This window comes from Dryobates pubescens, chromosome 5 (assembly GCF_014839835.1).
Source record: "Dryobates pubescens isolate bDryPub1 chromosome 5, bDryPub1.pri, whole genome shotgun sequence".
NCBI classification, from domain to species: domain Eukaryota; kingdom Metazoa; phylum Chordata; class Aves; order Piciformes; family Picidae; genus Dryobates; species Dryobates pubescens.
Genome location: NC_071616.1, coordinates 4,259,873 through 4,279,100, shown reverse-complemented (window position 1 = coordinate 4,279,100; position 19,228 = coordinate 4,259,873). Strand labels below are relative to the sequence as shown.

Sequence of the window (19,228 nt, the reverse complement as noted above, 5' to 3'; positions counted from 1 at the left end):
GCTTCATTCCATTCCCCCTAGTCCTATCACTCCCTGATATCCTGAGAAGTCTCTCCCCAGCCTTCTTGTAGCCCCCTTCAGATACTGGAAGGCCACAATGAGGTCACCTCGGAGCCTTCTCTTCTCCAGACTGAACAGCCCCAACTCCTTCAGTCTGTCCTCATAGGAGAGGTGCTCCAGCCCTCTGCTCATCCTCGTGGCCCTTCTCTGGACACCTTCCAGTATGTCCATATAGTTTTCCTGTTCTCTAGACCCATCCCACTGTTTACATTTGGTAGTATCACAGTATCACCAAGATTGGAAGAGACCTCAAAGATCATCAAGTCCAACCTGTCACCACAGACCTCATGACTAGACTGAATGGATACACCAATCATTGTTCTTCCTAAGAAAAATCTTAAAGCAGCCTCCTATGTGTGTGGTCTTTGTAATTATTTTGCCATAACTCATTTTATCAGTGGTCATATCCTTTTTGGAATGCCACAGATGTTTTGGTTCAATTATACTTTCTCCAGCACTCTGTTTGTGGTATTAGGCAGTTCCTGCCTTATCCATGTTCTTTCAGTTCTGATCACAAATCTCTGCTCTGTTTTAGTTTGTATTTTTGCAGAGGTGAAAGGGCCATCAAGTCAGGTGGGTAAACCATGGCAATCTTACATTGTCCATCTTCCACTCCACTGGTCTCCAAGCTGGTGCAGTATGGATTTGATGGATGGACCATTCAGTGAATAAAAAACTGCCTTGATGGCTGTACCCAAAGGGTGGCTGTCAATGGGTCCATGTCCAAGTGGAGGCCATTGACAAGTGGAGCCCCTCAAGGATCAGTACTGGGTCCAGTCTTGTTCAACATCTTTGTAGGTGACAAGGACAGTGGCATTGAGTGCACCCTCAGCAGATTTGCTGATGGCACCAAGCTGTGTGGTGCAGCAGACACGGTGGAGGGAAGGGATGCCATCCAGAGGGACCTGCACAGGCTGGAGAGGTGGGCACAAGCCAACCTCATGAGGTTCAACAAGACCAAGTGCAGGGTCCTGCATCTGGGTCGGGGCAATCCCAAGCACTGATGTAGACTGGGCAGGGACTAGCTTGAGAGCAGTCCTGAAGAAAAGGCCTTGGGGGGGGCTGATGGATGAGAAACTCAACAGGAGCCACAGTGTGCCCTTGCAGCCCAGAAAGCCAATCACATCCTGGGCTGCATCAAGAGAATAATAGCCAGCAGGTCAAGGGAGGTGATTCTTCCCCTCTTACTTTGCTCTGGTGAGGCCCCACATGGAGTACTGCATCCAGTTCTGGAGCCCCTATTACAGGAAGGATCTGGAGGTGCCAGAGTGTGTCCAGAGAAGGGCCACGAGGATGAGCAGAGGGCTGGAGCACCTCTCCTATGAGGACAGACTGAAGGAGTTGGGGCTATTCTGTCTGGAGAAGAGAAGGCTCCAAGGAGATCCTGTTGTGGCCTTCCAGTATCTGAAGGGGGCTACAGGAAAACTGGTGAGGGACTTTTTAGGGTGTCAGGGAGTGAAAGGACTAGGGGGAATGGAACAAAAATAGAAATGGGTAGATTCAGATTGGATGTTAGGAAGAAGCTCTTCCCCATGAGGGTGGTGAGACACTGGAACTGGTTGCCCAGGGAGGTGGTGGCAGCCTCATCCCTGGAGGTTTTGAAGGCCAAGCTGGATGTGGCTCTGAGCAACCTGATAAAGTGTGAGGTGTCCCTGCCCATGGCATGGGGGTTGGAACTGGATGATCCTTGAGGTCCCTTCCAACCCTAACAATTCTGTGATTCTATGACAGGTCTGTAGTAGAGCTCACTATTATACTCAGAGTTGAGAGCACTGTTTGACAAGCATCTTTCTCCATCATTCTGGAAAACCACTTGGCTGTGCTTGCTGAGTTACTGTGTTGGAATGTATAGGAAGAAATGAGAAGGATAAATAGTGACATAACCACAACAGATGTAGTGGGAATATTTACAGTCTTTCACATACAGTCTGCAATGTGTGTATATAAAGCAGTAGTCTCTTTCTATGCTTGGTCCCTTGCTGTAAGGACTGGATTTCCTGCAGCTTCTGTAAGTGTTTTGAAGAAAGGGGGTTTGGTCATGTGGAGCTGAGACCTGGGATTCAGTGAAAATGCACTGGAGAACAGCAGTTTGGCACACCATGATCGTGTAGGAAGTTTGGTACATGTTGGGGGTTTTTAATCTTATTATGTGGGCTTTTCAATTATCTTTAAGAATCACAAGGCATTGTGGCTGTTAAGGATTTAAAAAAAACCCAACCAAACAATGACAAACAATATTTCCTCCAACACAATTCTTGGTGTCTCAAGCTGTAACAGAACTGCTGTTGAATATGTGTTAGCTTAGAATCATAGAATCAAGAAGGTTGGAAAAGACCTCAAGGATCACAGTATCACCAAGGTTGGAAGAGACCTCGAGGATCATCAAGTCCAACCTGTCACCACAGACCTCATGACTAGACCATGGCACCAAGTGCCACGTCCAATCCCCTCTTGAACACCTCCAGGGATGGTGACTCCACCACCTCCCTGGGCAGCACATTCCAATGGCTAACAACTCTGTCCAGTTCTGGGCCCCTCAGTTTAGGAAGGACATCGAGACACTTGAACACGTCCAGAGAAGGGCAACAAGGCTGGGGAGAGGCCTTGAGGGAGCTGGGATTATTTAGCCTGGAGAAGAGGAGGCTCAGGGGAGACCTCATTGCTCTCTACAACTACCTGAAGGGAGGTTGTAGACAGGTGGAGGTTGGTCTCTTCTCCCAGGCAACCAGCACCAGCACAAGAGGACACAGTCTCAAGCTGCGCCAGGGGAGGTTTAGGCTGGAGGTAAGGAGAAAGTTCTTCACAGAAAGAGTTATTGACCATTGGAATGTGCTGCCTAGGGAGGTGGTGGAGTCACCGTCCCTGGAAGTGTTCAAGAGGGGATTGGACGTGGCACTTGGTGCCATGGTCTAGTCATGAGGTGTGTGGTGACAGGTTGGACTCGATGATCTTTGAGGTCTCTTCCAACCTTGGTGATACTGTGAAACCATACAGATTCCAGAATATGTGAGCCTTAGAGGCTTGCAGTAACCTGATGTCCAGCAATATCAGTGCTGTTGCATATCACCAAATGAAACAGACAAACTGCAGCTGGTCAACATTGTAGGCAGGCAATGGTGAACACAAAATGGTTTAGCTAAGCAATGTCTAAATACAGAGTTAGCATGAATGTCAAATGGTGAAGCTTCATTTCTGTTAAGGAATTCTGGCAAGGTTTATTTGTTGCCATGATGGAAATATTGGGAGCTGCACAGTCTTTGATGTGCTATAGTTCTTGCCAAGGCAACTGAATAGGTGAGAGAGTATTGGTTCTAAATTGTTTTGTTCTTCTGAAATTCTCCAGTCTAAACAAGACTGAGAAGAGCAAACATGGGAGCTGCATGCATGCCACTGATGTTGAATCTCTTTGGAACAGTCAAGTTATCTATCAGTAGCTCCTGGATCACCACAGTCACAACATGACTGTGCCTTTTCAGATAATTAAAAGTCAAATTTCTCCATGTTTAGTCTAACATGGAACTGTCTTACAACAAGAGACACAGCTCTTACTCATGCTTACATTTTGGCCTCAACTTTCCAAGAAACCACTTTTCCTTCACTCAGCAGTAGAAGTTACTCAATAATTTTCAAATTCATACTCCTCCTTGGAGTATGTCCTGGACATTGGCATCTAGTTAACAAAACCCATCTCCAGCCAATGTCAATTCCATAGCTACTTCCAGAGTTGCAAACAATACATCTCTTGGTTAATAAAGGAAGCCAAAGAATGGAAATTGTAACTGTGTGATAGTGACACTTACTGAAGACTTGGATCTCTCATGCCCTCATCATGTGTAAAAATTATAGGGCAGTTCAGTGAGGAATTTTCTTCTTGCCCCCAAATACCTAGTTGGACCAGTTTGAACAAATGTTAAATACACTCTCTGGAAAGCTAGCAGCTTTCTTTGTGTAACTCAGAACTCTGGAATTTTGTTTTATTTTATTTCATGTCAAAGGGAAAAAGGGGCAAGGGTTTTTGAGGTGTGCTGGGTAGCAACCTGAAATGATCTCAATTAAACTACCTTACAGTGGTATTTGTGCAGCTATGTCTGTGGTGCACAACTTGCTGTGTTTTCCACGGTAAAAACTCAATCTGTTCATACCAGCAAGACCTTTCCAGACTCACTGAAGCGCCATGTGGGCTGAAACAGCACCTGATTGGACTGAAAGAGCTAGTCCTGTGTGACTGATGTTTATCTCTGAAGGCTTCTTTGCTTTTCCCTTAAGCACCTTGGAGGGCTTCTGCAGGGCTATTTATCCCCTTCCATTGTATGCTCTTTCCCATCTTCCTGAATACTAGGTTTCCCAGCTCATAACTCTAAGAAGAAGCTTTACTTCAGAGTAGAAAGGGGCCCCAATATGTGGCCTATTATATCCATATCGGCTTGCTTACCCTTTTCAAACAGCTATTGTGTTTTAATAGGGCCCTGCCTGGCAGGAGGAGTCCTTAATTCCTACTATATAAGAATGGCCAGCTTGAGTTACAGCAAACTGCAGGATGCTGCTCTGATGAAAAGGCTTCTGTTTTTAGTGATTCCTGCCCCCACCCCCTCCTCCTTTGCACTTCCCCTCCCCCCCCCCCCCTTTAAATAATCCTAGGCTAATAATTTGACACAGTAAGGTCAATTTAGCTTTTTTGATTTGAAAGCTTCAAGGTGTTACATTACGGACCTAGCACAGGAAAAAAAATAAGGAAGGTGGACTCTAAAAAAGGCAAAGGGATTCCAGATAATAATCAAACACAGCAACTCCTTTAATCCTTCCCTTCTCCAGAATCTGTAGACTGATCTCAGAGGGTTTGATTTGCTGCAAAGCAACGTAAGAGACTTACTTGCTGCCTGCTTTGTCATGGGTGCCGTGGTTCTCTTCCTTTCAAACCGTACTTGCCATAATCTCTGCACCACCTGTGTTAACTCTGCCATGAATACAGAGGTTCCTGAGCCTGTACCAAGAAGTCTGAAAACAAATCATTGAAATTGTTTGGCACTCCTTTCCCTCTTTCCACACTCTTCAGTTGTAATAAACTCGAGTGGGTGGAAAAAAAAAAAAGGCATATTTTAAAACCCAGTCTCAGTGGTTGCAGTGCTACATCACTCAGTCTGGCCGAAATGTTTAGAGTGTAAATTGCTTCCTATCTGCCTGCTAGTTAAAAAAGGATTTTCCCTTTAAAGCCAGTCATCAGGAATAACTTTCAGCATCTGTTTCATCTTCACAGCGCTAACACATTCCAGAGTGCCTAAAAAGCGCTGCTAATTTCGGTTGAGGAGGAGGATGATTTCCTTGAGGCTGACTTCCTTGTCCCAGTGTTAGTATCTGTAGAATACTGAAAACCAGTTGATGCAACAGCTTTGAACTGAAGACTACTAATGCTCCTACTTTACCTTCCAAGAGGAACAGCTAACGAAACAATCTCATGATAGCTCTGAAAATTGCAAGTAGTGCACTTAAGGCAGTAAGTGAAGAATAGAATGATCTCAAACTGCTCTTATGCAGCAGTAATTTATTCATCGCAGCAGTGAAAATGTCGTGTCCGTCCGTCTGTCCCCCCAACCCCCACCCCGCAATGCTGCCCACAGTTTTAAGCGTTCTCTCTCAGGGCTCCTTCCAAGCAAGGTAAACCTCTCTTTGCTATTTCAGAGCCTAGCCTTGGGGTAAGTGGGATTGGTCACTTGGGGATGCTTTGTGTGTGGATGAGTTATTTAACAACAGAAATTGCCTGGGGTTTACAGCCTTTTGAATTGCAGTGTTTTCCATTGCTAGGGCTAATTCTTTGTTACCCATTGTACCATAGTCTCTAATCCTGATACTCCTGATTATCCCTACTTACTGTGCTTTGGTTCGCACCGTGAAGCAGTCTTGGAGCTTGTGACCTAGGTTCCTTTGAGATGTAACTAAACTGGAAGATGTGTTCCAACTGCAAATGAGCATTCAGTCCATGGAACCAGACTAGAGCTACTCCGGAGTGTTTCACGTGAAAAAGAACCCGAAGATATCCGTAATGTTAACACCAGGTCCTCTGCACTGTTTCTATAGATGTTTCAGTCAGTCTAGACATAGCCTTCGGTGGCAAATTTGTATCTTACTTTCACTTAAGACACTCAATTCTGTTTTAATGACATAGGCACCTGTGTAACTGGAAAGAAAAGTTGTGTGTGGGGGGAGAAGCAGCATAAGCCTTCAAAGAGATTTTCTTCTTCACCAAGCTCTCGATGGAAAATGCAAGTGGTAATGCTGTAAGTTAAGAAATAATGGTCCTTGTTCCATGTTTTCCCTAGGGGAGGAGTCTTGTGAACTCATTCAGCTCTTTGCATAACCAAAGGTGGCACCTGCTAGGGGGACAGCAGGGTCCTGGCAAGCTCTTCTGGCCTTCTTGGGGACTTGGGGCTCTCTCTGCATTATTCATATTTGGCTTTGCCTGAGTTCAGCAGGCAGAGGCTAACTACTGTAGTGAGTTTGAATTGGGATGTTACCATAGCATCCTGGGACTTCTGCAATCTATTTAGAAGTCCAGAGATTTGAAAAGAGTGCTTGAAAGTTTCTGAACTCTGGCAAGTTGCCGAAATGTAATTACACAAAAGACAAAGCCTTACTGAAAGCAGCTCTGTTAAGAGAAGCAGCACCTGAGTGCTAGAGTTCCCAGCACAGCCATGGCTGAGAGCTGAGGCTGTTTTATCATGGTCTCTTCCCCAAACTGTTTTTCTTCCTCTCACGTCCACACATCATGCCACAAGCACAGCCTGGGTGTGCTGCAAGACACAACGTTCTCAGCAGTGGCATCGGAAGAGGCCATTTTGCTGTTTGGCTTCCCTGGGGCATGTAAAGGAAAGGAGTGAAAAAGTAAGCATCTTGAAGTCCCTACTGCAAAAGTTTCTTTAGATCTTCCCATGAAGCAAGAATCTTGCTTTATTTTTCTCTCCTCTTTCTCCAGATGATTCTCACAAGTGAATGGGGAAAGCTGTGTTGGTGAGGGGTTTGGAGCACAGCCCTGTGAGGAGAGGCTGAGGGAGCTGGGATTGCTTAGCCTGGAGAAGAGGAGGCTCAGGGGAGACCTTATTGCTTCCACAACTACCTGAAGGGAGGTTGTAGCCAGGTGGGGGTTGGTGTCTTCTCCCAGGCAACCAGCACCAGCGGACACAGTCTCAGGCTGCACCAGGGGAGGTTTAGGCTGGATGTTAGGAAGAGACTAGATAGGGTGCTTGGTGCCATGGTTTAGCTGATTAGATGGTGTTGGGTGATAGGTTGGACTAGATGATCTCAAATGTCTTTTCCAACCTGGTCTGGTCTGGTCTATCCTATCCTATCCTATCCTATCCTATCCTATCCTATCCTATCCTATCCTATCCTATCCTATCCTATCCTATCCTATCGAACCTGCCTGAGACTGGATCTGTTGTCATTGGGCTGCTTGCTGGATAGCTTCATCATGGGCTGGCTCCTTTGAGCAGAGATTTTACAACTCATAAAGAAGAATGTAAAAAGTTAGGGTCTCTGAAATGCAACATCTTAACTGGGATAAAATTCTGACTCCCTTGCTTGCAGACATAAGCTTTTGGGGGAAAATCTTTCCATTGTGTAGTTAAACAAAACCTTATTTCAAGAAATGAGGAATGAAAGGAATACTGTACCTCTTGTGCTCAGCTAGCTGGAGGCACTTGGCTGTCAGCACATCCAGGTGTGCTGATGTTCCAGCATATCCACCCACTCTTTTAACTGAGTAATCAACAACAAATTGTATCATACCCTTCTGCCTGCTAGGTTGAGAGCCATCCCATGCTGAAAATGCAAGTGACTTGATTTTTCACTTATGAGAACTAAGGAGTAATATAGTAGGGCTGTCTGCTGTGAATTAATAGTACGTTAGCTTCATGTCTGGATCTTTCCATTGCAGTTATGCCAGGAACTGCTTCCAGAAGTTGCATGTGCTGTAGCTAGTTGCTCTGAGCAACATGATATGGTGCATTTAATTGTATCATTGTGCCTTCATCTTCTTTCTCTTCTCAAACATCTACCTTACCTGTGTCGGCTTTCTAAGCTACCTTCTCCTATTACACCAAGTTTCTTTTTCATTCATATCACACTCCATCAGCTGTCAAATCATCAGCAAAACAATGCACATCAGAAATGGAAAAAAAACTCATGAAAGTCATGCAGGCTGTGGTTTGGGATGAGAATATCTGAAATCCTATTTCCAGCTTGGCATAGGCCTCATGTGGGACTTTCTGCAAGTCACTTTCCCTTACTCTGAACTCATTCTCTCCAAAGCAGAGCGCTACAGCACTTTGTAATGAATACTCTTTACTTGCAATGGTAGTCGTGGGAGCTTTTTCCTGTAATTTTGGCATATTTTTGATCAGACACATGATTTATTTATTGAATTTAATCTCTGGGGACAGTGGCTGTGCTTTCTTCTTGTTTGCACAGCACTGGTACATGATTAAAGTTTCATAAACATGAAAGAATGTATTTGTCCTTGATATTTACAGAAGGAATATTCCTAACTCTAGGATTCAGGGGTCATGAGGATTTCTTAATCATAAGGTGATTGTACTTAATTTGTTTGAATTGCATTTCCTTCTGGGTAGGAAGGCTAGAAACAGTGTTCTGCATCCAGCTTCCAACACATGACAAACTAGAAACTGTGACTCTTATTTTGGAAGATGGAGTTTACTTTTCTCGGCACACCCCCAAGGTATTTCATCAGGGTTTGATTTTGCTTAATTCTGGTATAATTCTCTCTCAAATCTGAGACCCTTTTCTATACTGTGAAGGATAAAGTGATGTAAACTATTTAAATTTAAAGAGAAGATGAAAAAAATTGCAGACTGAGAAGGCTCACACTGACCACTGGATGTTGTCTGCTGTGGCAGTGCTACCTATGGAGAGGTTGTGCTGTGATGAAAGTAAACTTCATAGTATCAGTCAGGGTTGGAAGGGACCACTTTTCATCATAGCTGTTCATCATAGCTGTTAATGTTACTAGTACAAATTTGGAGATGGGTATGCAATCCCATCTGGGAGATAAAATCAGGCTCTTGTGGCATGCTTCAAATGTGCAAATTTGTTCTTGAAACAAGTTTGGATAATTTAGAGCGAGAGGGGAAAGGACAAAATCATAGAGCTTGCTGGAAGGTGATCTCCCTGATACTAATTCAAGGGTAACAAAGCTTGGTTATGTGCTTTTGTGATATAGAATCATAGAGTCATAGAATCAGTGAGGGTTGGAAGGGACCACAAGGATCATCTAGTTCCAACCGCGCTGCCATGGGCAGGGACACCCCACACTAGATCAGCCTGGCCAGAGCCTCATCCAGGCTGGGCTTAAACACCTCCAGGGATGGGCCCTCAACCGCCTCCCTGGACAACCCATTCCAGGGCTTCACCACTCTCATGGTGAAGAACTTCCTCCTCACATCCAGCCTGAATCTCCCCACCTCCAACTTCATTCCATTCCCCCTAGTCCTATCACTACCTGATATCCTGAGAAGTCTCTCCCCAGCCTTCCTGTAGGCCCCCTTCAGATACTGGAAGGCCACAATGAGGTCACCTCGGAGCCTTCTCTTCCCCAGATGCAACTTGTACCTTTTCATTAATTCTCTCCTATACGGCAGAGTTAATCTGCTGTCCCAAGTGAATGCTTTTAATGATCTCTCTGGAGAGTTTGCAAGCTTTGTCCCACTTGCCTGATGCAGAGTGAAACACAGGAAATCTACCTTTGAGACATTCCTGGCGCTATACCTTGTGGTATACGATGTTTGTATTTGCATTTCCATTGTTCTTGCCTGTAGAGCTTTGCCATGCCCAAGGGAGAGCTTCTTGCACTTCAGAGAAACGTTTTTAAGGCAAATGTTTACTATAATTAGTTAGCCTAAAGTGCTTGCAACTCAAATGTGAGAAATTCGTGCTAAATACCAGAATGTGCATATCAAATTAACTCTTCATCATAATGACCAGCTACTATTTTCAAAATGCATTAATGCAAAGTATCACTCAGGGAAGTGTCAGTCTGCTCTTCAAAACTGAAGAAGATTTTATGCATTCAGTGTAATCAAGTTTCAGGAACCTAGAAAAGGAATTTTGAGCCTCTATTAAAGAAGATTTCTTTTCTTTGCTATTTCTCCTTTCTTTGTTATTTCTCTTTTCTTTGCTATTTCTCCTTTCCTTTGCTATTTCTCCTTTCCTTTGCTATTTCTCCTTTTCTTTGATATTTCTCCTTTTCTTTGCTATTTCTCTTTGCTATTCCTCCTTTCCTTTGCTATTCCTCCTTTCCTTTGCTATTCCTCCTTTCCTTTGCTATTCCTCCTTTCCTTTGCTATTCCTCCTTTCCTTTGCTATTCCTCCTTTCCTTTGCTATTTCTCTTTGCTATTCCTCCTTTCCTTTGCTATTCCTCCTTTCCTTTGCTATTCCTCCTTTCCTTTGCTATTCCTCCTTTCCTTTGCTATTCCTCCTTTCCTTTGCTATTCCTCCTTTCCTTTGCTATTCCTCCTTTCCTTTGCTATTCCTCCTTTCCTTTGCTATTCCTCCTTTCCTTTGCTATTCCTCCTTTCCTTTGCTATTCCTCCTTTCCTTTGCTATTCCTCCTTTCCTTTGCTATTCCTCCTTTCCTTTGCTATTCCTCCTTTCCTTTGCTATTCCTCCTTTCCTTTGCTATTCCTCCTTTCCTTTGCTATTCCTCCTTTCCTTTGCTATTTCTCTTTTCTTTGCTATTCCTCCTTTCCTTTGCTATTTCTCTTTGCTATTTCTCCTTTCCTTTGCTATTTCTCTTTTTCTTTGCTATTTCTCTTTCCTTGCTTCACAGAAAACTGTGATGAGAATAGCATTGAAGTTCAAATAGTCCTAAAAGAAAGGGCATCTTCTGGTCAGGTAAACAACAGTTACTCTTGCCCAGCCATTTTCCAATGGGTAGGTTTCAAATAAATGGTTCTTGGACACCCCTTGCTGGGATTCTTTAGGATGAATTTTACTTTCATAAACCTCTAATTCCTATAATTAAGCTCCAGTGTGTGGTTCTTGCAAATAGCCTTCTCCCTAGAGAACAGATGGGTACAAGTTTGGGAGATTTGGTTTCACAAAGTGTAACTGCCAGTGGTTTTGTTGTTGCCGTTCCAGCTGGCCCCAGAACGTTCACATCAGTTCAGCTTTCTAACCTTCTGTTGTTTTGACTTTACCTTTGCAGTTTCAACAGCGTGCGTCAAGGGACACACATCTTGTTCCGCGAGTTCAGCTTTGTCCAAGCCACCCCTCACAACAGGGCCTCTTTTCTTCGGACCTTCTGGAGGTGTTTCCGAACAGTGGGGAAAAATGGAGGCAAGTATTCCGGCATCTGCTGCTACCTTGTTAACCTTAAAAGCATTAGCTGGGCTATTAATGCAGCACAGAGGCCCAAACCAGTGCAGGGAGGCACCGTCACCGTTCTCGGTACAATAGTTTACAAATCCTTGCAACATGAAGTAGTGCAGGAGCACCTCACTGCCGCTGCTCTTTCTGTTACAGAGCATTCCCTTCATCCAGCAGTGGATTGGAGGGAAGATGTGGTTGTAGCCAGGAAGGGGTTGGTCTCTTCTCCCAGGCAACCAGCACCAGAACAAGGGGACACAGTCTCAAGCTGCGCCAGGGGAGGTTTAGGCTGGAGGTGAGGAGGAAGTTCTTCACCAAGCGAGTCGTTTGTCATTGGAATGTGCTGCCCAGGGAGGTGGTGGAGTCACCATCCCTGGAGGTGTTCAAGAGGGGATTGGATGTGGCACTTGGAGCCATGGTCTAGTCATGAGGTCTGTGGTGACAGGTTGGACTTGATGATCCTCGAGGTCTCTTCCAACCTTAGTGATACTGTGAGACTGTGATGTTTCAGGGCCTGTTTGTGGGGATGGATAGAAAGAAAGAAAGAAAGTTCTGGGGCTTGGCAGGTGTGAGCAGGGTAGCAGACCTGGACATGGTTAGAATATAGGGAATGAAGCATGAGGGAAGTAGGCAGTGAGATTTTTAGGAAGTTGGGGTACTGACCTCTTTGACTTGGAGCCCTGCAGGAGGTATTTAGTGGTGGATGCTGCCACCCATGCTAGTCCTGGCACATGTAGATGATGTTGCAAGATCTTGATGGCTGTGGAAGGGGGACCACTGACAAATGTGTGACCCCTTCCCAAACCCTACCCACAAACAAAAGGCTCCAACGTCAAAACAACTATTCAGCCCTGTACTGTCTTGCCTAGCTATTCTTATACTGGTGTATTGCAGAACTGGCCAGGGTTCAACATAAACTCATGTAACTGCATGCAACTAGAATTATGTTTACTTTGAGTTTTTAATTTAGCATTCTAAGCCAATGCTCTGAATGTCACTGCATAAAATTGAATTTTTGTGGTGGGTTTTTTTTTTTTTTTGCTTTACTACAAGCCTCATTTGTTTCAGTCTGTTCAGCTTCCCTTCTTTTTGCAGCAAAGGCTAGAACCATCTCTTAAGTATAAGAAAGGCCTCACCTGGCTGAGCTTTGCACCACTTCTGCTCACGATGAGCGGAATTAGCAAGTCCTTATTCACAGCCTTGCGTTTCTTGATCCTTGGAAATTAGGCAATTGTAAACATGACAAAATCTGGAATTAGCTCGAGTCCTGTGTCCAGTTCTGGGGCCCTCAGTTTAGGAAGGAGGTTGACTTGCTGGAGCGTGTCCAGAGAAGGGCAACAAGGTTGGTGAGGGGCTTGGAGCACAGCCCTATGAGGAGAGACTGAGGGAGCTGGGGTTGCTTAGCCTGGAGAGGAGGAGACTCAGGGGTGACCTTATTGCTCTCTACAACTACCTGAAGGGGGGTTGTAGTGAGGCAGAGGTTGGTCTCTTCTTCCAGGCAACCAGTACCAGAACAAGAGGACACAGTCTCAGGCTGTGTCAGGGGAGGTTTAGGCTGGAGGTTATGAGGAAGTTTTACACAGAGAGAGTGATTGCCCATTGGAATGGGCTGCCTGGGGAGGTGGTGGGGTGTTCAGGGCGAGGCTTGACAGGATGCTTGGTTGCATGGTTTAGTTGATTAGGTGGTGTTGGATGATAGGTTGGATATGATGATCTCGAAGGTCTCTTCCAACCTGGTCTATTCTATTCTATTCTATTCTATTCTATTCTATTCTATTCTATTCTATTCTATTCTATTCTAGCTGCTGAAGCAACCAGCCTTGCTGTCTGTAACACCTTCTTCACAGTGATGTTCTAAATCATTTACATTAGTCCAGGGGCAATATTTCTCAGATTTCAGGTAAATTCTCTGGTACCAGTCTAACCAGTATGTAGGGAGGACATACGTGATCCGAGGCAGGTCATAGTCACGAAAGATGGTGTGTGAACTCCTAGAGCATAGCTCTGCAAGCAAGTCAGAGATGATAGTGAGGAAGTCATCCCCCAGAACTGCAGCTGTCAGTGGTAAACCTTGTTGACCAATTGAGAAGAAGCTGTCTGATGACAAGTACCTGTTGCTGTACTTGCAGTGCAAGTCTTCATCAGGCTCCATCCATCTAGCATCTGACCTCAGCCAGGTGATGGGCACCTGGAGATTTTAGAAGAGATTGAAAAGCTTTAGCTACATAACATATCCTCCTTTTCTTTTAATAGTTCTATATAAATATGGAAAAGGTTGTAGCAGAAAATGTAGTTGCTAAGTTTCTTTGAAGGGGAAGGGGAGCATAGGAACAGCTCAGATGGATGTTACTGTCTCTGGCTGTGGCCTTAGAAGAGTTCAGTGTTCTGATTTCAAGATCAGGTGGCTGCACTTTTTATTCTGAGCACTATGGCATGTTTACCTGGAGGTTTACATCCATTTTCTTTTTACACTAACTGAAAGCCAGAAATGCATCACTTTACAGAACTTGCTGTCAGTGTTTTCATCCACTCAGCCCAATTTCACAGTAATTACAGAGTAGAACCTTGATCTTGTTCATGTCAGTTTTATTTGCTATGGGATTTTTTTCAGCTGTGCTTGTGCATAGGGGAGGCTCAGAACATTCATCACTTCTTAAGAACTAAACTTCTTTACTAGAAGCTGAATCTTTGCAACGTGGTAAGTGGAATATGGTCATCACCATAGGTCAGCAGAGACTAGACCTGGCTTTCTTTTTTATTTCAGCTTGAGATACATTGTTCTTAGATAAATGTGGGTAGGAATCATGTCATGCAACAAGTAGCAGTGACCAGAACCGAGATCTTTGGCCATCTAACTACTGAATGAGTCTCTTAACAATAGAAAAAGGCAGCCTCAATAATACCCAAAACAAGTAAGACTTTCAACTTGGATCTTTCTTGAGAGGCGTGGCTGGTGGTACATCTCCTCATGGGATTATTCCAGAGACCAGTTTTAAGTTGTTTCTTTGCGATGACCTCACTAGGGTACAAGACCATATGTACATATCACATGCAAAACAGTTATGAAAGCATGCACAGACTCATGACTGACAGTTCGTTGCTGCAGCGTCTCACTTAAGGATGATACAAGTGTGACAGTTTGAACTTACTCCATGCAGGAGTGTATCAGGTTTGTGTGGCAAAGCTTTGCTAGCAGGGGTCACTGCAGGGATGGTTTCTGTGAGAAGCTGCTAGAAGCTTCCCCTGTGTTCAGCAGATCCAATGTCAGACAGCTCCAAGACAAACTTGCCTCTGGCCAAGGCCAGTGATGTCAGCAGCACCTTTGTGATAACGTATTTAAGAACACAGAAACAAAACCAAGCAAAAACCACAACCTTGAAACAACTGTAACTGAAGAATGAGAATATGTGAGCAAAAGAAATGTGCACACACCAAAGTCAGTGAAGAAGTAAGGGGAAGAAGTGCTCCTGGTGCTAGAGCAGAGATTGTCCTGCAGCCTGAGGTGCAGACCATGGTGAGCCAGATTGTCCTGCTGCAGCTCATGGAACAGATGTCCACCTGCAGCCCATGGAGGACCCCACTCTGGAACAGATGGATGCCCCAAGGAGTCTGTGACCTTGTGAGAAGCCCCCACTGGAGCAGACTTGTGACAAAACTTGTGACTTTGTGGAGAGAGGAGCTCACGCTCGAGCAAATTTGCTGGCAGGGCTTGTGACATGGTGGACCCACGCCGGACCAGTCTGTTTCTGAAGGGCTGCACCCTGTGGAAAGGACCCATTCTTGAGCAGTTCATGAAGAACTGTAGCCTGTGGGAAGAACTTATGCTGGAGAAGTTCATGGAGGACTGTCTCCTGTGGGAGAGTCCCCACACTGGAGCAGGGAAGAAAGTGAGGAGGAAGGAGCAGCAGAGATCATGTGTGATGAGCTGTCTGCAATCCCCATTCCCCTGTGCTGTTGCAGGGGAAGGAGGTAGAGAAATGAGGAGTGATGACCCTGTTGGTTCTGAAATTAGAAGCAGTAGAGCTCCTATTGACGTTGGTGTATTGCTTTTGAGACCTGAGCTGACATCTGTCTGCATTTGGTACCCTCTGTCAAGTGTTTGGAGTTACTCATTGCATGCCCATTTTATTTCTATAGCATTTCTGTGTGCAGAAAAGGTTGAAAGTATGCTCTTTACCTTCTACAACAAGATTTTGCTCTGTTTCACTTTTCTCTCCTGGGTTTATTTTTGGTCAGGGATTGCTCCATGCTTCAGTGTTGTGATTGATTTACATCTGTGAAGAGCTACAAAGGTGTCCTGGTTTTTGTTGTTTGGGTTTTTTTTTTTTTGTCAGAAGTATTACATTCCCTAAATTCCAGGTCTGTGAGGCTGCTCTTGGTTTTATTTATTTCTTTGTTTACTGCTGTTTTCCCCTCTTATTTGCTTTAAGTTTCATTCCAGATTTGAATTTCTGGGTTAGGAATGAGCAGTGGCTTTTTATTAGTTTTGCCCATCTGTGGAGGATATCCCTGATGAATACCAGCTCCATGAGGATATAGATCAACACAGTAAATGAGAACTTGCATCAAAGCTTGTGCCCTGGCTGGTGGGAAGCGAGGGAGAATAAAATCAAAGAAGTAAGACAATGCAATTTCCAAGCTTATGCAAACTCCAAAAAAGGCCAAACAAGCAAGAAAACACCACCTTTCCATTTCTGAGTGTTTAATTAGCATTTTAGAGGAGTAGACAGTATCCCACAAGAGAATGAATTGCTGCCTTAATCTGGTTGCTCCTCTTTGATGCAGGGAAATATACTGCTTTGTCTGTCAGTCTTGAGATAACCATGCCTTGTCTTGGAACAAGTACCTTCCTCACCCAAGCAGATGCATCTAGCCATGAGCTCTCAAAGGGCCAGTGAGAGAGGAATCTATCTGAACAAAAGCAATACTGAATGTATGTGTGCAGAGCCATGTGTGCACTAACTGAAGTGCACTGACATTGCTGTTTCTTTTAGGAAATCAATGTGGATGTTGCATGTCTACTTCATTCCCTATCCTTTTGAATGACTGGGAAGTAGTTCTCCGTGGAGGGATGCAGCAGCTTTTATGCTACGTTTTCCTGTGTTCGCTCTTGCTACTTGGTGGGTTCTAGTTGCATTGCCCCTCGTAATTCCTTTTTGTTCAGAGATTTCTTTTGGTCTCCAAAAGGCAAAGAAAAATGGCTAGCTTCAGTAAATGTGATAGCAGCAATTGGTTTGTTTGTTAAAGAAATAGGAGTTTGGTTTGGTGACGTGCTTAATCTGGTTTAGAGCATTTCCCATGGGTTTAGAAGTTTAGCAAGATGAAGAGCTTTATTTTCAAGTCTGCATAAGCATATGTGAGATGCCACATGTTGGGGTGTTGCAGAGGAAGGTTTATTTTAGGATCTGATCCAGTGTCAAGAAACTGGAGTGGACTACGCAAAATTTCTTCCCTCCCTTCAACATTAGCAATGACATGCAACACCCACAGAAGTGGTTAGAGGACAGCTAGCTTTTGTATTGAGAAGCACAGAGTATAATGCTCAATTAACAACAGATTTCTCCCAGAGGAAAGCAAAATGACCAGAAGTCTTGTTTTCCCTCTGCTTTAGCTTAAATTGACCTCGTGGAATCTAGCTGACCTGCTCTTTTGAATTGTCTTTTGCTCAGGACTCTTTAATTAAAACTGTGCTTTCTCAGTTTAAACAGCCCCTGCAGAGTTCTGCTGTGAAGCTTCATAAGGTCAACATATGCTGCTCCCCACCCCCATGGCTTTCATGTCTTCTTGTTTCTCTGTTTTTAATTAAAAAGATTTTTCCTTAAATGCTTTCCAGCCAATTAGAGAAATTTTTCACTGAGAAACTTGTTCCAGGCCTGATGTATTGAGAAGTGAACAGAAAGCTCAGCCAGGACCATTGGCACTTTTTTTCCTAGAGCCCCAGCTTTCTTTGGTGCTTTTCAACAGCTTTTCTCTTTTTCCCTTTTTTTCTTTGTATTTTTTTTTCCTCTCAATTTAAAATTGCTCCCAGCAAAAATAACTGCTGTTTGATAGCTGAGATATAGCTCTGAAAGGCTTCAAAACCAGATACAAGATCCTTGTCTTCCATTCAGGGGTGATGGTTGCTTTATTTAGGTGCACACAGCACAGAGGCATAAAACTGCTGCAGAAAGTGTCTTGAACTATGTTTGCTGTTTTTTGCAGCTGCTTACCTCCCCTTCAGACAAATAGTACAGTTACTGCTCATGTTGAAATAAAACCTCCTTATAAACTTTTCTTTCATATTCATCAGGTGGTATAATGACTGCCTCTTTGCTTCTGCACGCTTGAACTGGGAAATCAGAAGCCTAACTACCTTTAGAGCCTGTGGGAGGGAGGCTTACCACAACCACATACACAGTCTCTGTAAGGGAATTAAAAGAGTTAAGCATCTCTCTGACTAGCTCTTGAGTTCAGCAGAAAGGCTAGATTCCTTACAAAAGCTGGAGAAATAACCTATCCTTATGAGTCATGGAACCTGGAGAGTGAGAAGAGCTAGAAGGACCACTGCTCTCCCAGCAATTTTGAAAGGTGCTGTTTTAATACATTTTGCTCTCAAGATTAATTTCTTGGGGTTCCAAAAGCCCTTAATTCACTAGTGTCATTCTGATATTTCCACATGTAACTCTTCATGTGACATTCCTCTCTTTTTTCACTCCCTTTCTTGTAAGGTGTTACACGATCTCCGTTTGCAGCTCAAAGAGCAATATAGTGATGATCACAGCAAATGTCAGAATCTTTCACCCTTTCCCTTCTGTTATTAAATCCAAATCAAGATTTTTACACTGTGTTATTGTAGGAAAGTTTTTATGAGTCAGTATAAGTCTCAGTATGTCCTAAAGATAATTAAGTTGTGGATTTTAATACAGTATTCTCTGGAAACTTACTCTGCAGTGAAATATCCTTGGCTGAAATGATTGATCCCCAGCCTTTATTCACTTTGCAGTTTCTTTGCCTTGCAATTATAGCTGTTGCTAGTTATGATTTATTAACATATCTCTGTGTGGAACCACTGATGACTCTTGGAATATCAGGACAAAGGATTGCTGAAGCTGGGCAGAAATAAGTGGAGGATTACATTTTCAAAATGGTGAGGTTTATCTGCAAGCATTGTAAGTTAAAACATCTGTAGTGCACTGCTCTAAAATGCATTGCAGTAATCATCTGTAGAAGTAGGAGCATGTGGGTCAGTGATGGAGCCTTCAGCTAGATCTCTCTCAATTCAGTTCATACCATTTTGTCAATGCAGTTTGTGAAATTAGATGTAATACCCTGGAAGTCCTTCTTACCTAATCTGGTTTGGGTTCTGTCCACCCTCCCAGTATTGAATTTCTTTTTCATCTGGCAACTTTATTTTTTGCAGCTTTCTCTGAACTTGCACCAGCTCATCTTAATTTACAATTTATTTTTCTTTCAACTTCATATTATAGATTTAGATTTAGATTTAGATTTTAATAATAATAATAATAACAATAATAATAATACAACCAGGTTGAAAGAGACCTTCAAGTTCATCGTGTCCAACCCCTCAACCTATCCAACACCACCTAAACAACTAACCCATGGCACCAAGCACCCCATCAAGTCTCCTCCTGAATACCTCCAACGACGACGAGTCCACCACCTCCCCGGGCAGCCCATTCCAATGGGCAATCACTCTCTCTGTGTAGAACTTCTTCCTAACCTCCAGCCTAAACCTCCCCTGGCGCAGCCTGAGACTGTCCTCTTGTTCTGGTACTGGCTGCCTGGGAGAAGAGA

The 19,228-nt window shown here is 43.9% G+C and overlaps 1 protein-coding gene across 1 annotated transcript in view; it reads left to right on the top strand.

Moving 5' to 3' along the window:
• CSTPP1 (centriolar satellite-associated tubulin polyglutamylase complex regulator 1) overlaps nt 1-19,228 on the top strand; it is a 101,043-nt gene that overhangs the window by 20,024 nt on the left and 61,791 nt on the right. The window contains exon 3 of the mRNA XM_054161461.1: nt 11,274-11,404. Within this exon, the coding sequence (XP_054017436.1) occupies nt 11,274-11,404 (131 nt within the window). The remainder of the gene's footprint in view (nt 1-11,273; nt 11,405-19,228) is intronic.